The sequence below is a fragment of the Sturnira hondurensis genome, unplaced genomic scaffold, assembly GCF_014824575.4.
Source record: "Sturnira hondurensis isolate 20B ecotype Veracruz unplaced genomic scaffold, ASM1482457v3 Scaffold0015509, whole genome shotgun sequence".
Taxonomy (NCBI): Eukaryota; Metazoa; Chordata; class Mammalia; order Chiroptera; family Phyllostomidae; genus Sturnira; species Sturnira hondurensis.
In genome coordinates, this window is record NW_028088140.1 from 12,898,101 (window position 1) to 12,910,354 (window position 12,254).

At 39.4% G+C, this 12,254-nt stretch overlaps 1 protein-coding gene across 17 annotated transcripts in view; it reads right to left on the minus strand.

Annotated features, from left to right (window-relative positions):
• Positions 1–12,254, minus strand: part of WNK1 (WNK lysine deficient protein kinase 1) — a 148,974-nt gene that overhangs the window by 21,038 nt on the left and 115,682 nt on the right. For 6 of the 17 annotated variants that reach the window (XM_037064798.1, XM_037064803.1, XM_037064800.1 and 3 more), the window contains 11 exons: positions 11,542–12,000; positions 10,520–10,798; positions 10,319–10,372; positions 9,724–9,821; positions 9,454–9,616; positions 5,224–5,340; positions 4,726–4,899; positions 4,473–4,530; positions 4,211–4,333; positions 2,290–3,707; positions 1,060–1,143 (listed from right to left, as the gene is read on the minus strand). In XM_037064798.1, coding sequence (XP_036920693.1) covers positions 1,060–1,143; positions 2,290–3,707; positions 4,211–4,333; positions 4,473–4,530; positions 4,726–4,899; positions 5,224–5,340; positions 9,454–9,616; positions 9,724–9,821; positions 10,319–10,372; positions 10,520–10,798; positions 11,542–12,000 — 3,027 coding nt within the window. The remainder of the gene's footprint in view (positions 1–1,059; positions 1,144–2,289; positions 3,708–4,210; positions 4,334–4,472; positions 4,531–4,725; positions 4,900–5,223; positions 5,341–9,453; positions 9,617–9,723; positions 9,822–10,318; positions 10,373–10,519; positions 10,799–11,541; positions 12,001–12,254) is intronic. The other 11 variants (XM_037064809.1, XM_037064808.1, XM_037064815.1 and 8 more) reach the window with 5 other exon arrangements.

Sequence of the window (12,254 nt, forward strand, 5' to 3'; positions counted from 1 at the left end):
CAAGGGGGAATCCCCAAGAAAATGAAATTATCTTCTAGAGGGCAGGCCCCCTGTAGTATAGGTTTCCCCCACTAGGAGGGTGTTCTAGTGGGGAAAACCCATTTGTATCAGTGCACCAGCTGGCATTATTATGAGAGGCTCTGTTCAGCCTCAGTGAAATTTTTTGAAGACCCTTTCAATGCATTTGCCCATTTGATAATGGGTGATTTATGAGAGCACCTGCCCATACTGCACTGAGAGGTTTTGACCAAAGAAGGCATGGCCCCTGTGCCCTACCCTCCCTATAAATCCAATCTCACCACAAGTGACAATTTTTTGTTTCCCTGGATGAAAAGTCCTCAAAGGGAAACATTTTGCTGATGTGAAAGAGGTGAAACAAAAAAATGGCACAAGCACTAAGTACTTTGAAGTGACTGAAGTTGAAACGTGTAAGAATACACAATTTTTAATAAGTTCTGTTTTTTGTCCCCATACGACATTTTCATTTTGTATCTTTCATGAAACATCACCCTTATATAACCTACCTATATCTAAGCCAATTACTTAATTAGGTGGTCATTGTAAGAAATGTCAAACTCAAGAAAAAACTGGTTGCACTGACCTCATAGAAAAAGGGTATGATCAATTAGTATGGTACCCTTGCCTAAGGAACTTTCAAAGTTACTTTTGTTTACATGTAATTCTTTACTTCTATGATGATCTAGGAATGACTTAGCTCATACTTAAGATGCAATTTCACCATTCTACGAAAGTATGAATGAGAGAAGTTACATTTGTCTGGCAAAATGTCAACTTGGCTATTTTCTTCCTTTGTAAGATACAAAAAAAAATTAAATGTTTTCCAGATTACTTGAAGCAACATTACAAACAAAAGTAATACAAAGCTTCTCACTTTAAATAAGGCTTGGGTTAGTTAGCTTCACTGTTAAAAGAAAAGCTCTTATGAAGTCAATACCAAATAGAAGCCAGAAGCCAAGATCCCACTGTGGAGAATTTAAATAGGCCTTGTGAAAGAAAAGAATAGGGTTACAAAAAGAAATCTGCCAAGTTTTGGGGCACCTGAGTGAGTGATAGTCCTGGAAAAGGTGACTGCTGCTCACTGGATAGAATACCAGCTGGAAGTTCAGCACCCAATGGCAGTACCTACAGACAACGAAGGGAAATTCAAGTCCATGAGACTGTAAGAGTAAAGACTGAATACTGGAGAACAAATCAACTAATTCAAATGCAGAAACATAAGAATAAATGTACCTACTTAAGGCATACTTGTCACCTGGGTTATACTCTGGTATCTATATTAAATAAATGACCTTATAATCATGATGCTACTATGGGGGTTACTATGACATACCAATAAAATAAATGGTGAAATTTAGTAAGAGGTTATTTTCCAGGGAAAATGGAGGGAACAAAGACTGTGTGGACATGAGAGGCACAGTCCAGACATTTGTGAACCAATGACTTGGTTCAATCAGGCTTTTCAAAAACTAAGACTTTTCTGAGAAAACAAAACAGTTCAGAAATAACCAAGGTGCAAGTTATTTCTGATAATAATAAGCGCCAGAAATCCAGTATTATCAAGCAATTTGTTTTTGTTGTTGTTGTTGTTTGCCTGAGTGAAGCCTCTATATTACCCTACTGTGAAAAGAATCCCATCAATGGCAATGCATAACCACAGCAGAAAAAAAGTACAGCCTTGTTACTGGAGAAGATCAGAGACTGAAAGATGGCAGAATGAGAGAAATCCACTATGACAGAAGTAGAAAGCACATTCTAGTTATTTCATTCCTAGGATTAGATTCCTTTCTCATCCTATGTATCAAATTCATCAACAACTTCCAATCTTTTTATAGATCCCATATTGTACATCTGTGGAATCTAAGCAAAGCAGAAAATTTTCTTCATTCTCATTGACTACTGTTACTATATACAATTGCCAGCAGAAGCATTAAGCTCTCTTCTGGGATACAGATTCCTTCAGTTTGGACCATTTAGGAGTAAATGTTTGTAATTTTATTGTATTTGTAATGCTTTGCCTGATTATTATAAATTCTTAGAAAATCATGCAGTATACTAACCCAAAAATCCTGCCCTATTTCAAAAGGAAAAATCTCATGTTCAATGTACATATATCCTACAATCACCTCTAATCAATTTATTTAATAAATAGCAAGTGCCTACTATCAGCCATTTTTATAAATTCATTTGTAATATGCAAAGCTGAGTTGAAAAAATGCAATTAGAATGAAAAAGTGATGTTTATCAAATTATTTCAAAATAAAATCTTACTGGAGCCTTAGTTAAAGGTGGCTTTGATGGAACAGTTCCAGGTTTCGCTCCTGCAGTAGTGCTGACTGGGGTAGAAACTTGCCCAGGTGTGACCACTGGTATAACGGGCAAACCAGTTGTTCCCAATGGCAAACTACTTGGTGGTAAGCAAGTACTTGTAGTTGAAGTCATTAGTTTGCTGGGTGCAACAGCAGTGGTTGGGATGCCTGGTGTGATATTGGTCTCTACTACTAGTGATGTCTCCAATGAGACAGAGGCATGTTGAGTTCCAGAAGAGCTGTGTTCACTAAAGAGAGAACGCAGCTTTTCTTCTAGAGTCTTTATGTCATCAATGCCAGCTTTGGATTGTTGTGTATCAGCATCTATTTCAGGACAGTGCGTATGAGGCTGGTTGGGAAGCAAAGCTGGCTGAGGCTGACTATGAATTAGTGTCTGCTGTACAGCAGGCACATTGGCAACAGGCTGTACCAAGGGTGGGACACTAGGTACTGGGGGTAATAAAGGTGTAGAAGTAGGTCCTACTGCTTGGGAAAGGACAGGAGTAAAAGCTATAGCTGAGGGGGTGACCAAAGGATGCACCCCACTGGATTGAGAAATAGAACTAGATACTACTGCTCCAGGGGAAGAAGATGATGATGCAGAAAGGGATAAAGCCAATCCAGTTGTACTGCTATGAGATATTTTATCAAGTGAGTGTGCACTAACCACCACTGTTTCAGCTAGAGTAGGAGCAGAGGTGCTGCTGCTAAGCTGAAGAGATGGCTGTGAAGCTATGCTTGGGAATGGAGTGGTGGTAGAAATTGAGGTTAATGTGGCTGCCCCTGTAGTACTGCCTGCTGACTGCTGAGATAATACAGGTGAAGGCTTAGCCTCCAGGGTAGCAGCACTGCACACTACAGAGGCTGAAGTTGTTGAAACTGGTATGGAGGGGAAAGTGCCTATACTAGAAACAGTGCTCCCAGATGTGGGAGCCTGAACTGACTGGAATGTTGTTGATGTTGAGACGATAGTAGGTACTGTGATGCTTGAAACCACGCTGGAAAGTACTGGTGATTCAGATGCAGGTGGTATAGGGAGACCACTTGAAGTTGCACCTGTGCAGATGGAAATCCTTTTTTCAGTGGGCACTGTAATCTCAGACTGAACTACTGATATGGATATGTCATTAAGAGGACAACTAGTTATAGGAACTGATGCTGAAAGTGTGGTTCCTGCTATGGTTGGGACTCCAGCTATGCTACCCATGGACAGAGGCACTACTGGAAATGTTGGTCCTGTATGACTAAAGTTGGGAGGTGCTGTATTGGGTCCTTCTGTCATCTGAGCATTTTTAAGTTCAGAAAAGGCCTGCTGTAGACTAAGGGATGAAGCAGAGTGAGACAAGTTCATTCCAGCAGCACGAGACATGGAGGTGGCAACTGCAAAGGAAAATAAAAATTTCAGAATCAGTCCATTTTAAAAGGGTGAATTCAAAAGATTGTACTAACAATCTATTTTGGATAACCACCAATGTGACATACCAATAAGGTTTAAACCTTCTCCCAAGGAAATGATAAGCTCTAAAACAGCAGTAGTTTTTTTTTTAAACAGCAGTAGTTTGATCAAAATATAAGATAGCATGTACATGAAGTAACCTCAAAGCACGTACAATAGTACTAAATGAAAAAACAAACACTACTATATCCATACAGTGTCTATCACAGGGGCTATATCTAGCTATGGTGCTCTTTTTCTTTAATCTTCTCTCGTCATCACCTACTTCCTTCTTCCTTCATATGTTTCTCTGTTGGTTAGAATCCCAATTTTTCTACTCTTCTTTATTGTCTATGTCATCATTTAAACTACTGCTAGATGACCAAGCTTCCAATACAGCAGACATGCTGCAGAATTTATAAAGTATGAAGTAGAAGCAATTCCTTACCCGTATCAGATATTTCACTGGTGAAAACTTTTGACTCTCGTAATCGACTTTCTGGCACAGGACTTACTATAAACCGTCTTCCAGCAGAATGAACAACTTGAGTTAAAGAACTGGTAGAAATGCCTGGTTTAAGAGAAATAAACCACTTAATTGCACTATTTTTATACATATTGCCATTGACAAGAATCTTCCAGATTTCATTATTAGCACACAATTTCTTTGGTCAGAGTTAAGAGCAAACATGCGAAGAAAAGAAATTCACCTATTTGCTGTGGCATGGAAGATGCAGGAAGTGGCTGTTTGAATTCTCCTTCCAATTTCTACAACAACAAAAAGAATTCAATTCATTCTCAAATGCAAATTTAATTTGGAAAATCAAAGTGCCACATGCAAAGAGAACATAATGTTTAATTATCTCAGGTGTAATGATATCACTGGATATTTTGCGTGACAAATTTAGCACTACGGTAGTATTTTATATAAACAAACCTTCACTATGGGAATGGTGAACCTACTTGAGAACCTGAAAAGCCATAGTCATCCTTTCCCTGTAGACTCTCCAATCCTTGGTCACCCTCTGGTTCCACACTGACATCCTCACTGAGCATTTCATCAGCTTTTTCAATAATTTCCCGCACTTGATCCACAAAAGACTCTCTCTCTATTGCTAGGATAAAGTCATTGTTCACCTGTAAAAGAAATGGGATGTCAGTCTGATTAATATAATGTTTTTCAAGCTTTAAGTCATTCAATTACCAATTTCATGGCTTCTGCCCTATCTGCATACCATCTATATTTTTATTTACTTGATATGAAGGTTAGTTCTTTAATACCTAGTGAGACATATCCTAGACAAAACATCCTAAATCACAGGTTTAGTGTACTAGTTATAGTCACATTGAAAAAAATGTGTAACTGTCTAAATAGAGTATAAAATACTGCATATTCGCCTAGGGCACTGGATATTTAAATCAAATACTAAGGCAAAATTGGAACTCCAAACACAGACATACCATAATTGTTGCTATTTCCTCAGGGTTATCACCATCTAAATCAAATTTGAATGTAACCATTTTCCGATTGTGAGTTTCCAACTGACATTCTACTACCCGATCTCCTTTATTTGAAACCTAAAACAGAAAAAAGAAGCGGTACTTCATTACCTCAGAAGACCATATTCAACTCGATTACCGAATTTGAGAAAGTAAAGCAGGTTATCACTTGAACTTAAGCCTGATGTTACCACTATTCCTGACACTGGTACTCTGCTTCTTAAACTGGTAGGAAGCAAACCTTAAGAAAATATCAGCCTTCCAGACATATACTCATCTTCTACTGAAGTCTAGAAGAAATGTAAAGTTTTTGTTTTATAAACTAAAACTGTTCTTCCTCTAAAAGGTTCATAGAAATATGGAATTTAACAGTATAATCTGAGTGATTAGAATAGCCTAAAGTCTCATCAATACACTTGAGCATTAGAAATATACAAATAAGACTTCTGGTCAAGATGGAGGCCTAGGCAGACATGCTTTGCCTCCTCAAGCAACCACAGAGAGAATTACAACTAAACCTTGAAACAAACCCAAAACTGTCAAAAAGTTGAAGTGCATGGAAGCCAGAAAACTAAGGATTTAAAAAAGCCACATTCATCAATGATAGGCCATGCTACAAAGACAGGGAATAAAAGCAGCTCTACCCAATACATAGAAACAAACACGGGGAAGCTGCCAACTGAGGGGAGAAGAAATATGGCCCAAATGGGAGAATAGAACAAAACCCCAGAAAAAGAACTAAACAAAACAGAGATAAGCAATCTGTCAGATGCAGAGTTCAAAATACTGGTGATCAGGATGCTCAAAGAATTCACTGAGTATGGTTTTTTAAAAAAAAGGAAGAAAAGAAGGTTATATTAAGTGAAATAAAGAAAAATCTACAGGGAACGAACAGTGAAGGGGAAGAAGCCAGGATTCGAATCAATGATCTGGAACTAAAGGAAGAAATAAGCATTCAATCAGGACAGCAAGAAGAAACAATAATTCAAAAAATGAGGATAGTATAAGAAGCCTCTGGGACATTTCCAAAAGTACCAACATCTGAATCATAGGGATGCCCAAAGGAGGAGAGGAAGAGAAAGAAATTGAAAACTTATTTGAAAAAAAAAATGAAAGAAAACTTCCCTAATTTGGCAAAGGAAATAGACATACAAACCCAGAAAGCACAGAGTCCCCAACAAGATGGACCCAAAGAGGAGCACACCGAGACACATCAAAATTAAAATGCCAAAGGTAGAGAAAGAATCTTAAAAGTATCAAGAGAAAAGTAAAGCGTTACCTACCAAGAAACTCCCATAAGACTTCCCATAAGACTATCAGCTGAATTCTGAAAAGAAACCTTGCAGGCAAAGAAGGATTGGCAAGAAATATTCAAAATCATGAAAAGCAAGGACCTAGAACCTAGATTACACTACCCAGCAAAGCTATCCTTTAGAATAGGACAGACAGAATGCTTCCCAGACTAGGTAAAGCTAAAGGAGTTCATCATCACCAAGTTAGTACTACATGAAATGTTAAAGGACTTATTAGAAAAAGATCAAAACCTCGAACAGTAAAATGACAGAAAACTTACAATTATCAACAACTGAACCTAAAAAACAAAAACACAAACTAAGCAAAAACACAAACTAAGCAAACAACTACAACAGGAAAAGAATCACAGAAATGGAGATCACATGGAGGGGTTGGGGAGAGAATGAGGGAAAAGGTACAGAGAGTAAGAAGCATAATTGGCAGGTACAAAATAAACAGGGGATGATTAAGAATAGTATAGGAAATGGAGAAGCCAAAGAACTTGAATTGTATGACCCATGGACATGAACTATGATCGGGGGAATGCTCAAGGGAGTGGGGGTGCAGGGTAGAGGGGTATAAAGGTGAGAAAAAAATGGGACAACCATAATAGCATAGTCAAAAAAATAAAATAAAATAAATTAAAACAAAAAACTAAGCGAATAAACCATACTACAAATAGAATCATAGATATTGAGATCATTTGGAGGGTTATCAGCTGGGAATGGGAAAGGGAAAGAGAAGAATGAAGGAAAAGGTGCAGCGATTAAGAAGTATAATTGGGAACTTCCGGCCAAGATGGAGGTGTAGGTGGAAACACTGTGCCGCCTCATACATCCAAAATTAAGGACACAAAGATTTAGAAACAAAAACACATCCAGAACAGATAGAAATCTGAACTGTATGGAAGTCCAACAACCATTCAACCAGACCAGTAACAGGGGTGGAGTCGGAAGCCTGTGAAGAGGGGTGGTGGCAGGAAAAGTTGGTAGCCGCCAGACCCGAAAGGGCAGGCAGCGTGGAGATGACTGAGGTCACACATGCACACACATATAAACTAGGCAAAAACAGGCATCAAGACAGACTGCACAACCCAGGGCTCAAGCGCCAGGTAATAAAGCCTAAAAGCACCCACTGAAAAGGTGCCAGGAGAGACTCTAGGCCTCACAGGAGGGTTTGTTGGACAGATCCAGAGGGTCCTAGAATGTACACAAGCACACCCACACAGGAACCAGCATCAAAAGGGCCTAATTTGCTTGCGGGAAGCAGCAGAGAGGACTGAAATCCGGGAGAAAGCAGAGCAAGCACCATTGTTCCCTCTCTGACCCCGCCCCCCACATACAGTGTTCACTACCCAGCAACTGAGTTGCCCCACCCTGGTGAACACCTAAGGCTCTGGTAACAGGAGTGACCAGACCAAAAAATTATGGCTCAAATGGAAGAACAAATCAAAGCCCCAGAGCCAATACTTTTAAGCGACCAAGAGATAGCCAAACTATTAGATGCACTTTAAAACAACGGTGATTAGGATGCTCACAGAACTGGTTGATTTTGGTCACAAATTAGATAAAAAAAAAAAAGAAGGCTACGCTAAGTGAAATGAAGGGAAATGCACAGAGAACTAATAGTGATGGAAAGAAAACTGGGACTCAAATCAATGGAGTGGACCAGAAGGAAGAAAGAAACCACCAAACAGAAAAGAATGAAGAAACGAGAATTCAAAAAAAATGAGGAGAGGCTTAGGAACCTGTAGGACATCTTTAAATGTTCCAACATCTAAACTATTAGGGGTACCAGGATGAGCAACAAGTGGAAAACTTATCTGAACAAATAATAAAGGAGAACTTCCCCAATCTGGCAAAGGAAATAGACTTCCAGGAAGTTCAGGAAGCTCAGAGAGTCCCAAAGAAGTTGGACCCAAGGAGGAACACACCAAGGCACATCATAATTACATTGTCCAAGATTAAAATGAAGGAGAGAATCCTAGAAGCAGCAAGAGATAAGGGGACAGTCACCTACAAAGGACTTCCCATCAGACTCTCAGCTGATTTCTCAAAAGAGACCTTATAGTAGACAAGAAGGGGCTGGAAAGAAGTATTCCAAGTCATGAAAGGTAAGGACCTACATCCAAGATTGCTCTATCCAGCAAAGCTTTCCCGTTACAAAGGAATTCCCGTAAAGTCAAGTTCAAGGATTTCATCATCACCAAGCCCTTATTATATGGAATGTTCAAGGGACTTATCTAAGAAAAAGAAGACGAAAAATATGAACAGTGAAAGGACAGCAAACTCACAGTTATTAACAACTGCACCTAAAACAGAAGTAAACCAAGAGGACAGCTAGATCAGGAGTGGAACCATAGCAATGAAGATCTCATGGAGGGTTAGCAACAGGGGAGTGGGAGGAGGAGAGAGGGGGAGAGGTACAGAGAATAGCATAGACAGTAGGGAGAAAATAGACAGGGGGAGGGAAAGAGTAGTGTGAGAGAAATGCAGAAGCTAAAGAACTTATGACACATGGACATGAACTAAAGGCAGGGGAATGTGGGCAGGAGGGGGTGTGCAAGGTGGAGGGGAATCAAGGGGGGGGAAGGGGACAACTGTAATGGCATAATCAATAAAATACATTATAAAAAAAGAAGCGTAATTGGTAGGTACAAAATAGACAGAGTGATGTTAAGAATAGTATAGGAAATGGAGAAGCCAAAGAACATATGCACCACCCACAAACATGAACTAAGGGGCAGGGGTACTGTTGGAGGGTACAGGGTTACCGGGTAAAGGGGAGCAAAGGGGGAAAACTGGAACAACTGTACTAGCATAATCAATAAAACATTTCTAAAAAAGAAATGTTTAAATAATATTAACTATATGAAACCCATAAATTAGCAATACTTACATTTAAAATTCTCAATTTTGGGCGCGAAGTCTTTTCATGACGAGAGCGACTTCTTACAGACTTTCGATAATGCCGTTTTGTAGTTCTCCCTTCATGCCTTCCACTGGATGATGGGACATTCTCATTGCCGTCGCTCATACCAGAAGCAACATCTGAATGTGCGCTTCAAAAAAAAGTTTAGTTTACAGTATGAGATTTAAGGTTCAATATTTTGAGGTTTCATGTCACCCCACCTACCAGTTAAGGACAGAGAACTTTACTTTTACATACCTGTCTATAGAAGAGACCACAGTGGCAGGCTGGGTAAACTGTGGCTGTGCTACTGGAACTGGCTCTGGAGGAACAATCTGAGAGACTCCCTGAGTACTCTGTGAATAAAAGGAATAATTCAAATCTTGGTAGTAATAGAGTTTATTTATTATTCACTATTCCAAAAAGCTACTTGTTTTTTTCTTATTCCCCATCCTTCCAAGTCCTAGAAGCACTAAATTTACTACTAATTCTTAATACTCAGCATCTAGAGACCATGGTCTTAAAATTCCAAAGGAACTTTCTAAAGCTAGTCTCTGATATAGACTGCATGGTGTGATATCAGCCAACACAGTTGCTATGTAGTGAGAAACTACAATTTGCCATGCAGCCAGCATCTTACCAGAAGTGTGCAATAGGGCAGGCAGAGCAAAGTGCAAAGATGATTCAGATCTTTCTCCTAGTAGGGCAAAAATGATTACTGGGAGCACAGCAGGATAAGATATTCTTATGACTGCCAATGGCAAGAATTTGTGAAAGGAGAAGAATAATGGCTAAAGTACTAGCTAGAGAAGTGAAGTGCTAAAAGGATTAATCTTCTCCAAGGCACACTCACTTCCCAACAGAACAGCCAGTGGCAACAAGGCCCCCACATTGGCATTTCATTCTGCTGTAAGAAAAAGTCATTCAGAAGTTAGTTTCAAATTGTCTTCAAAGTTCTAAACCACGGAATCTGTTTCTCCTTCATAATTTTTATCCCATTATATATATATATATATGTATGTTTTGGATATGAACATGCAGAAATTCCATTTACCTCCAGAGCTGCTTGCTGGGAGGATGTAGTGGGGGCTTGTGCTAAACTCACTGCTGGTTGGGATACTTGAACCTGTCCTCCTATGCTGCCCACAGGAACTAAAAGATTTGATTCCATATAAGGCTGCACCACTGTAGGAAAGTAACCTGGTGTAGCTAATGTTTCTGTGGGCATTGGAGGGGATAAGACTGTAGAAGGGATGCAAACAGAAGCCACGCTGGAAGAAGGAGCAATATTTGAATCTCCTGGGTATTGTGGTGGCAGTCGAGATGGAAAGCCCTGTGATAGAAATGAGGAAGGTGAGTTAGTCCAGGTTGGGTCATCAAATTAGCAAAACAGCAAGACATGCCAAAAAGAAAAAAAAAAAAAAAGAATGCACACAGCAAAGAATAGTAGTAAGCTCGATCTTTTTCTAACAATTTAAAGAAGGCTTAAATTTGATTCTTGAAATGAAATGGTAGACTGATTATTTAGGGGACAGAATTCTACAACTGTATTTTAAATTGCTAGATTTTTCCTCATAGAGATTATTTAAATAGGAGGAATTGACCTAAATCCTTTTAGAAAAATATCTGCTTTCAAGCCAATCTTAAGCGGGAGGATGCAAAAACTCTTCGTGGTGTTAGTCATTCCAGTCATATCATGACTTACTAGTCTTCTAAATTGAAACCCTGAAGCTTTTTATTGATGCCATGTTGGCTACTCCATTTATTCTTTTTATTAGAAAAGCAGCCTTATACACTCTTTTAGTAGCCATATTTAGCATTCAATTAGCTAACACTGAGTTTTAAGAGAAATATTTATCTCCCAAGAGGTGTCATGGAAAAATGGAAATGAATCATTACACATCATCACCCTATCCTTTCTCAGAATTTTACTATTTTAACTTCTCTAGGTGAGATCAGCAACTATTGTTATTGCTAGTTATTCTGATATTCAATTACTAGATTTTCAAGTCCTCAATGGTCTACTACTAGAACCAAACCCTCTGGTGCCCTCTTTTTTGCTAGCCAACACAATACCTGGTACAGAACATCTCCAGAGGGAAGTGGAACCTCAGCAACTTGTCCAAGGTTAGCTGGTATTCCCATGGACTGAAATGCTGGCTGCAGGAGCTGTGGGTGAACCTGACTTGGCAGCTGAGTCACAGGCTGCAGAAGGGTTGGAAGCTGACTAGAAGCCACAGTTGATCCCCCTGGGATTGCAGCTGTTGTAGCCGATGAAGCCAAAGTGAGCAAAGGCTGATTAATGCCAGCTGCAATTGTGATAGGAAAGGTTGAGAAGCCTGTCTGAGCCGCAGACACATGAGGAGCCGATATAGGAATCTGAGAGACAGGGTACTGAGGCAGTAAGGAAGTAGGGAGTGGCTGTCCCATAGGGAGAAAATGAGCACCAGAATGGACTGGAACCACTGAGGGTTGTGCTGCAACTGGGATCTGAGGTTCACCTTGGATAGTTGGTACTGGCTGGGAAACTGGAAGCTGAGAAGGTAAAGAACAACAAAACAGACAGATTTTTTTTTTTTTTTAAAGCAAGGCAACCAAGCAAGATTTATGTATTAGCCAAAAAGAATGAAAATTTAAAAAATGAAACCCTGAATACATTAGTGTAAGTTAATATGCCACATAAAAATAGAGAAAGGATAGCAGGATACAAACAGGCTAACAGACTGTTCCAAATATTTGTAGAAAAGTTTGCTAATGCTTCATTGTTCAACAACAAGTGGGCCCTTTCA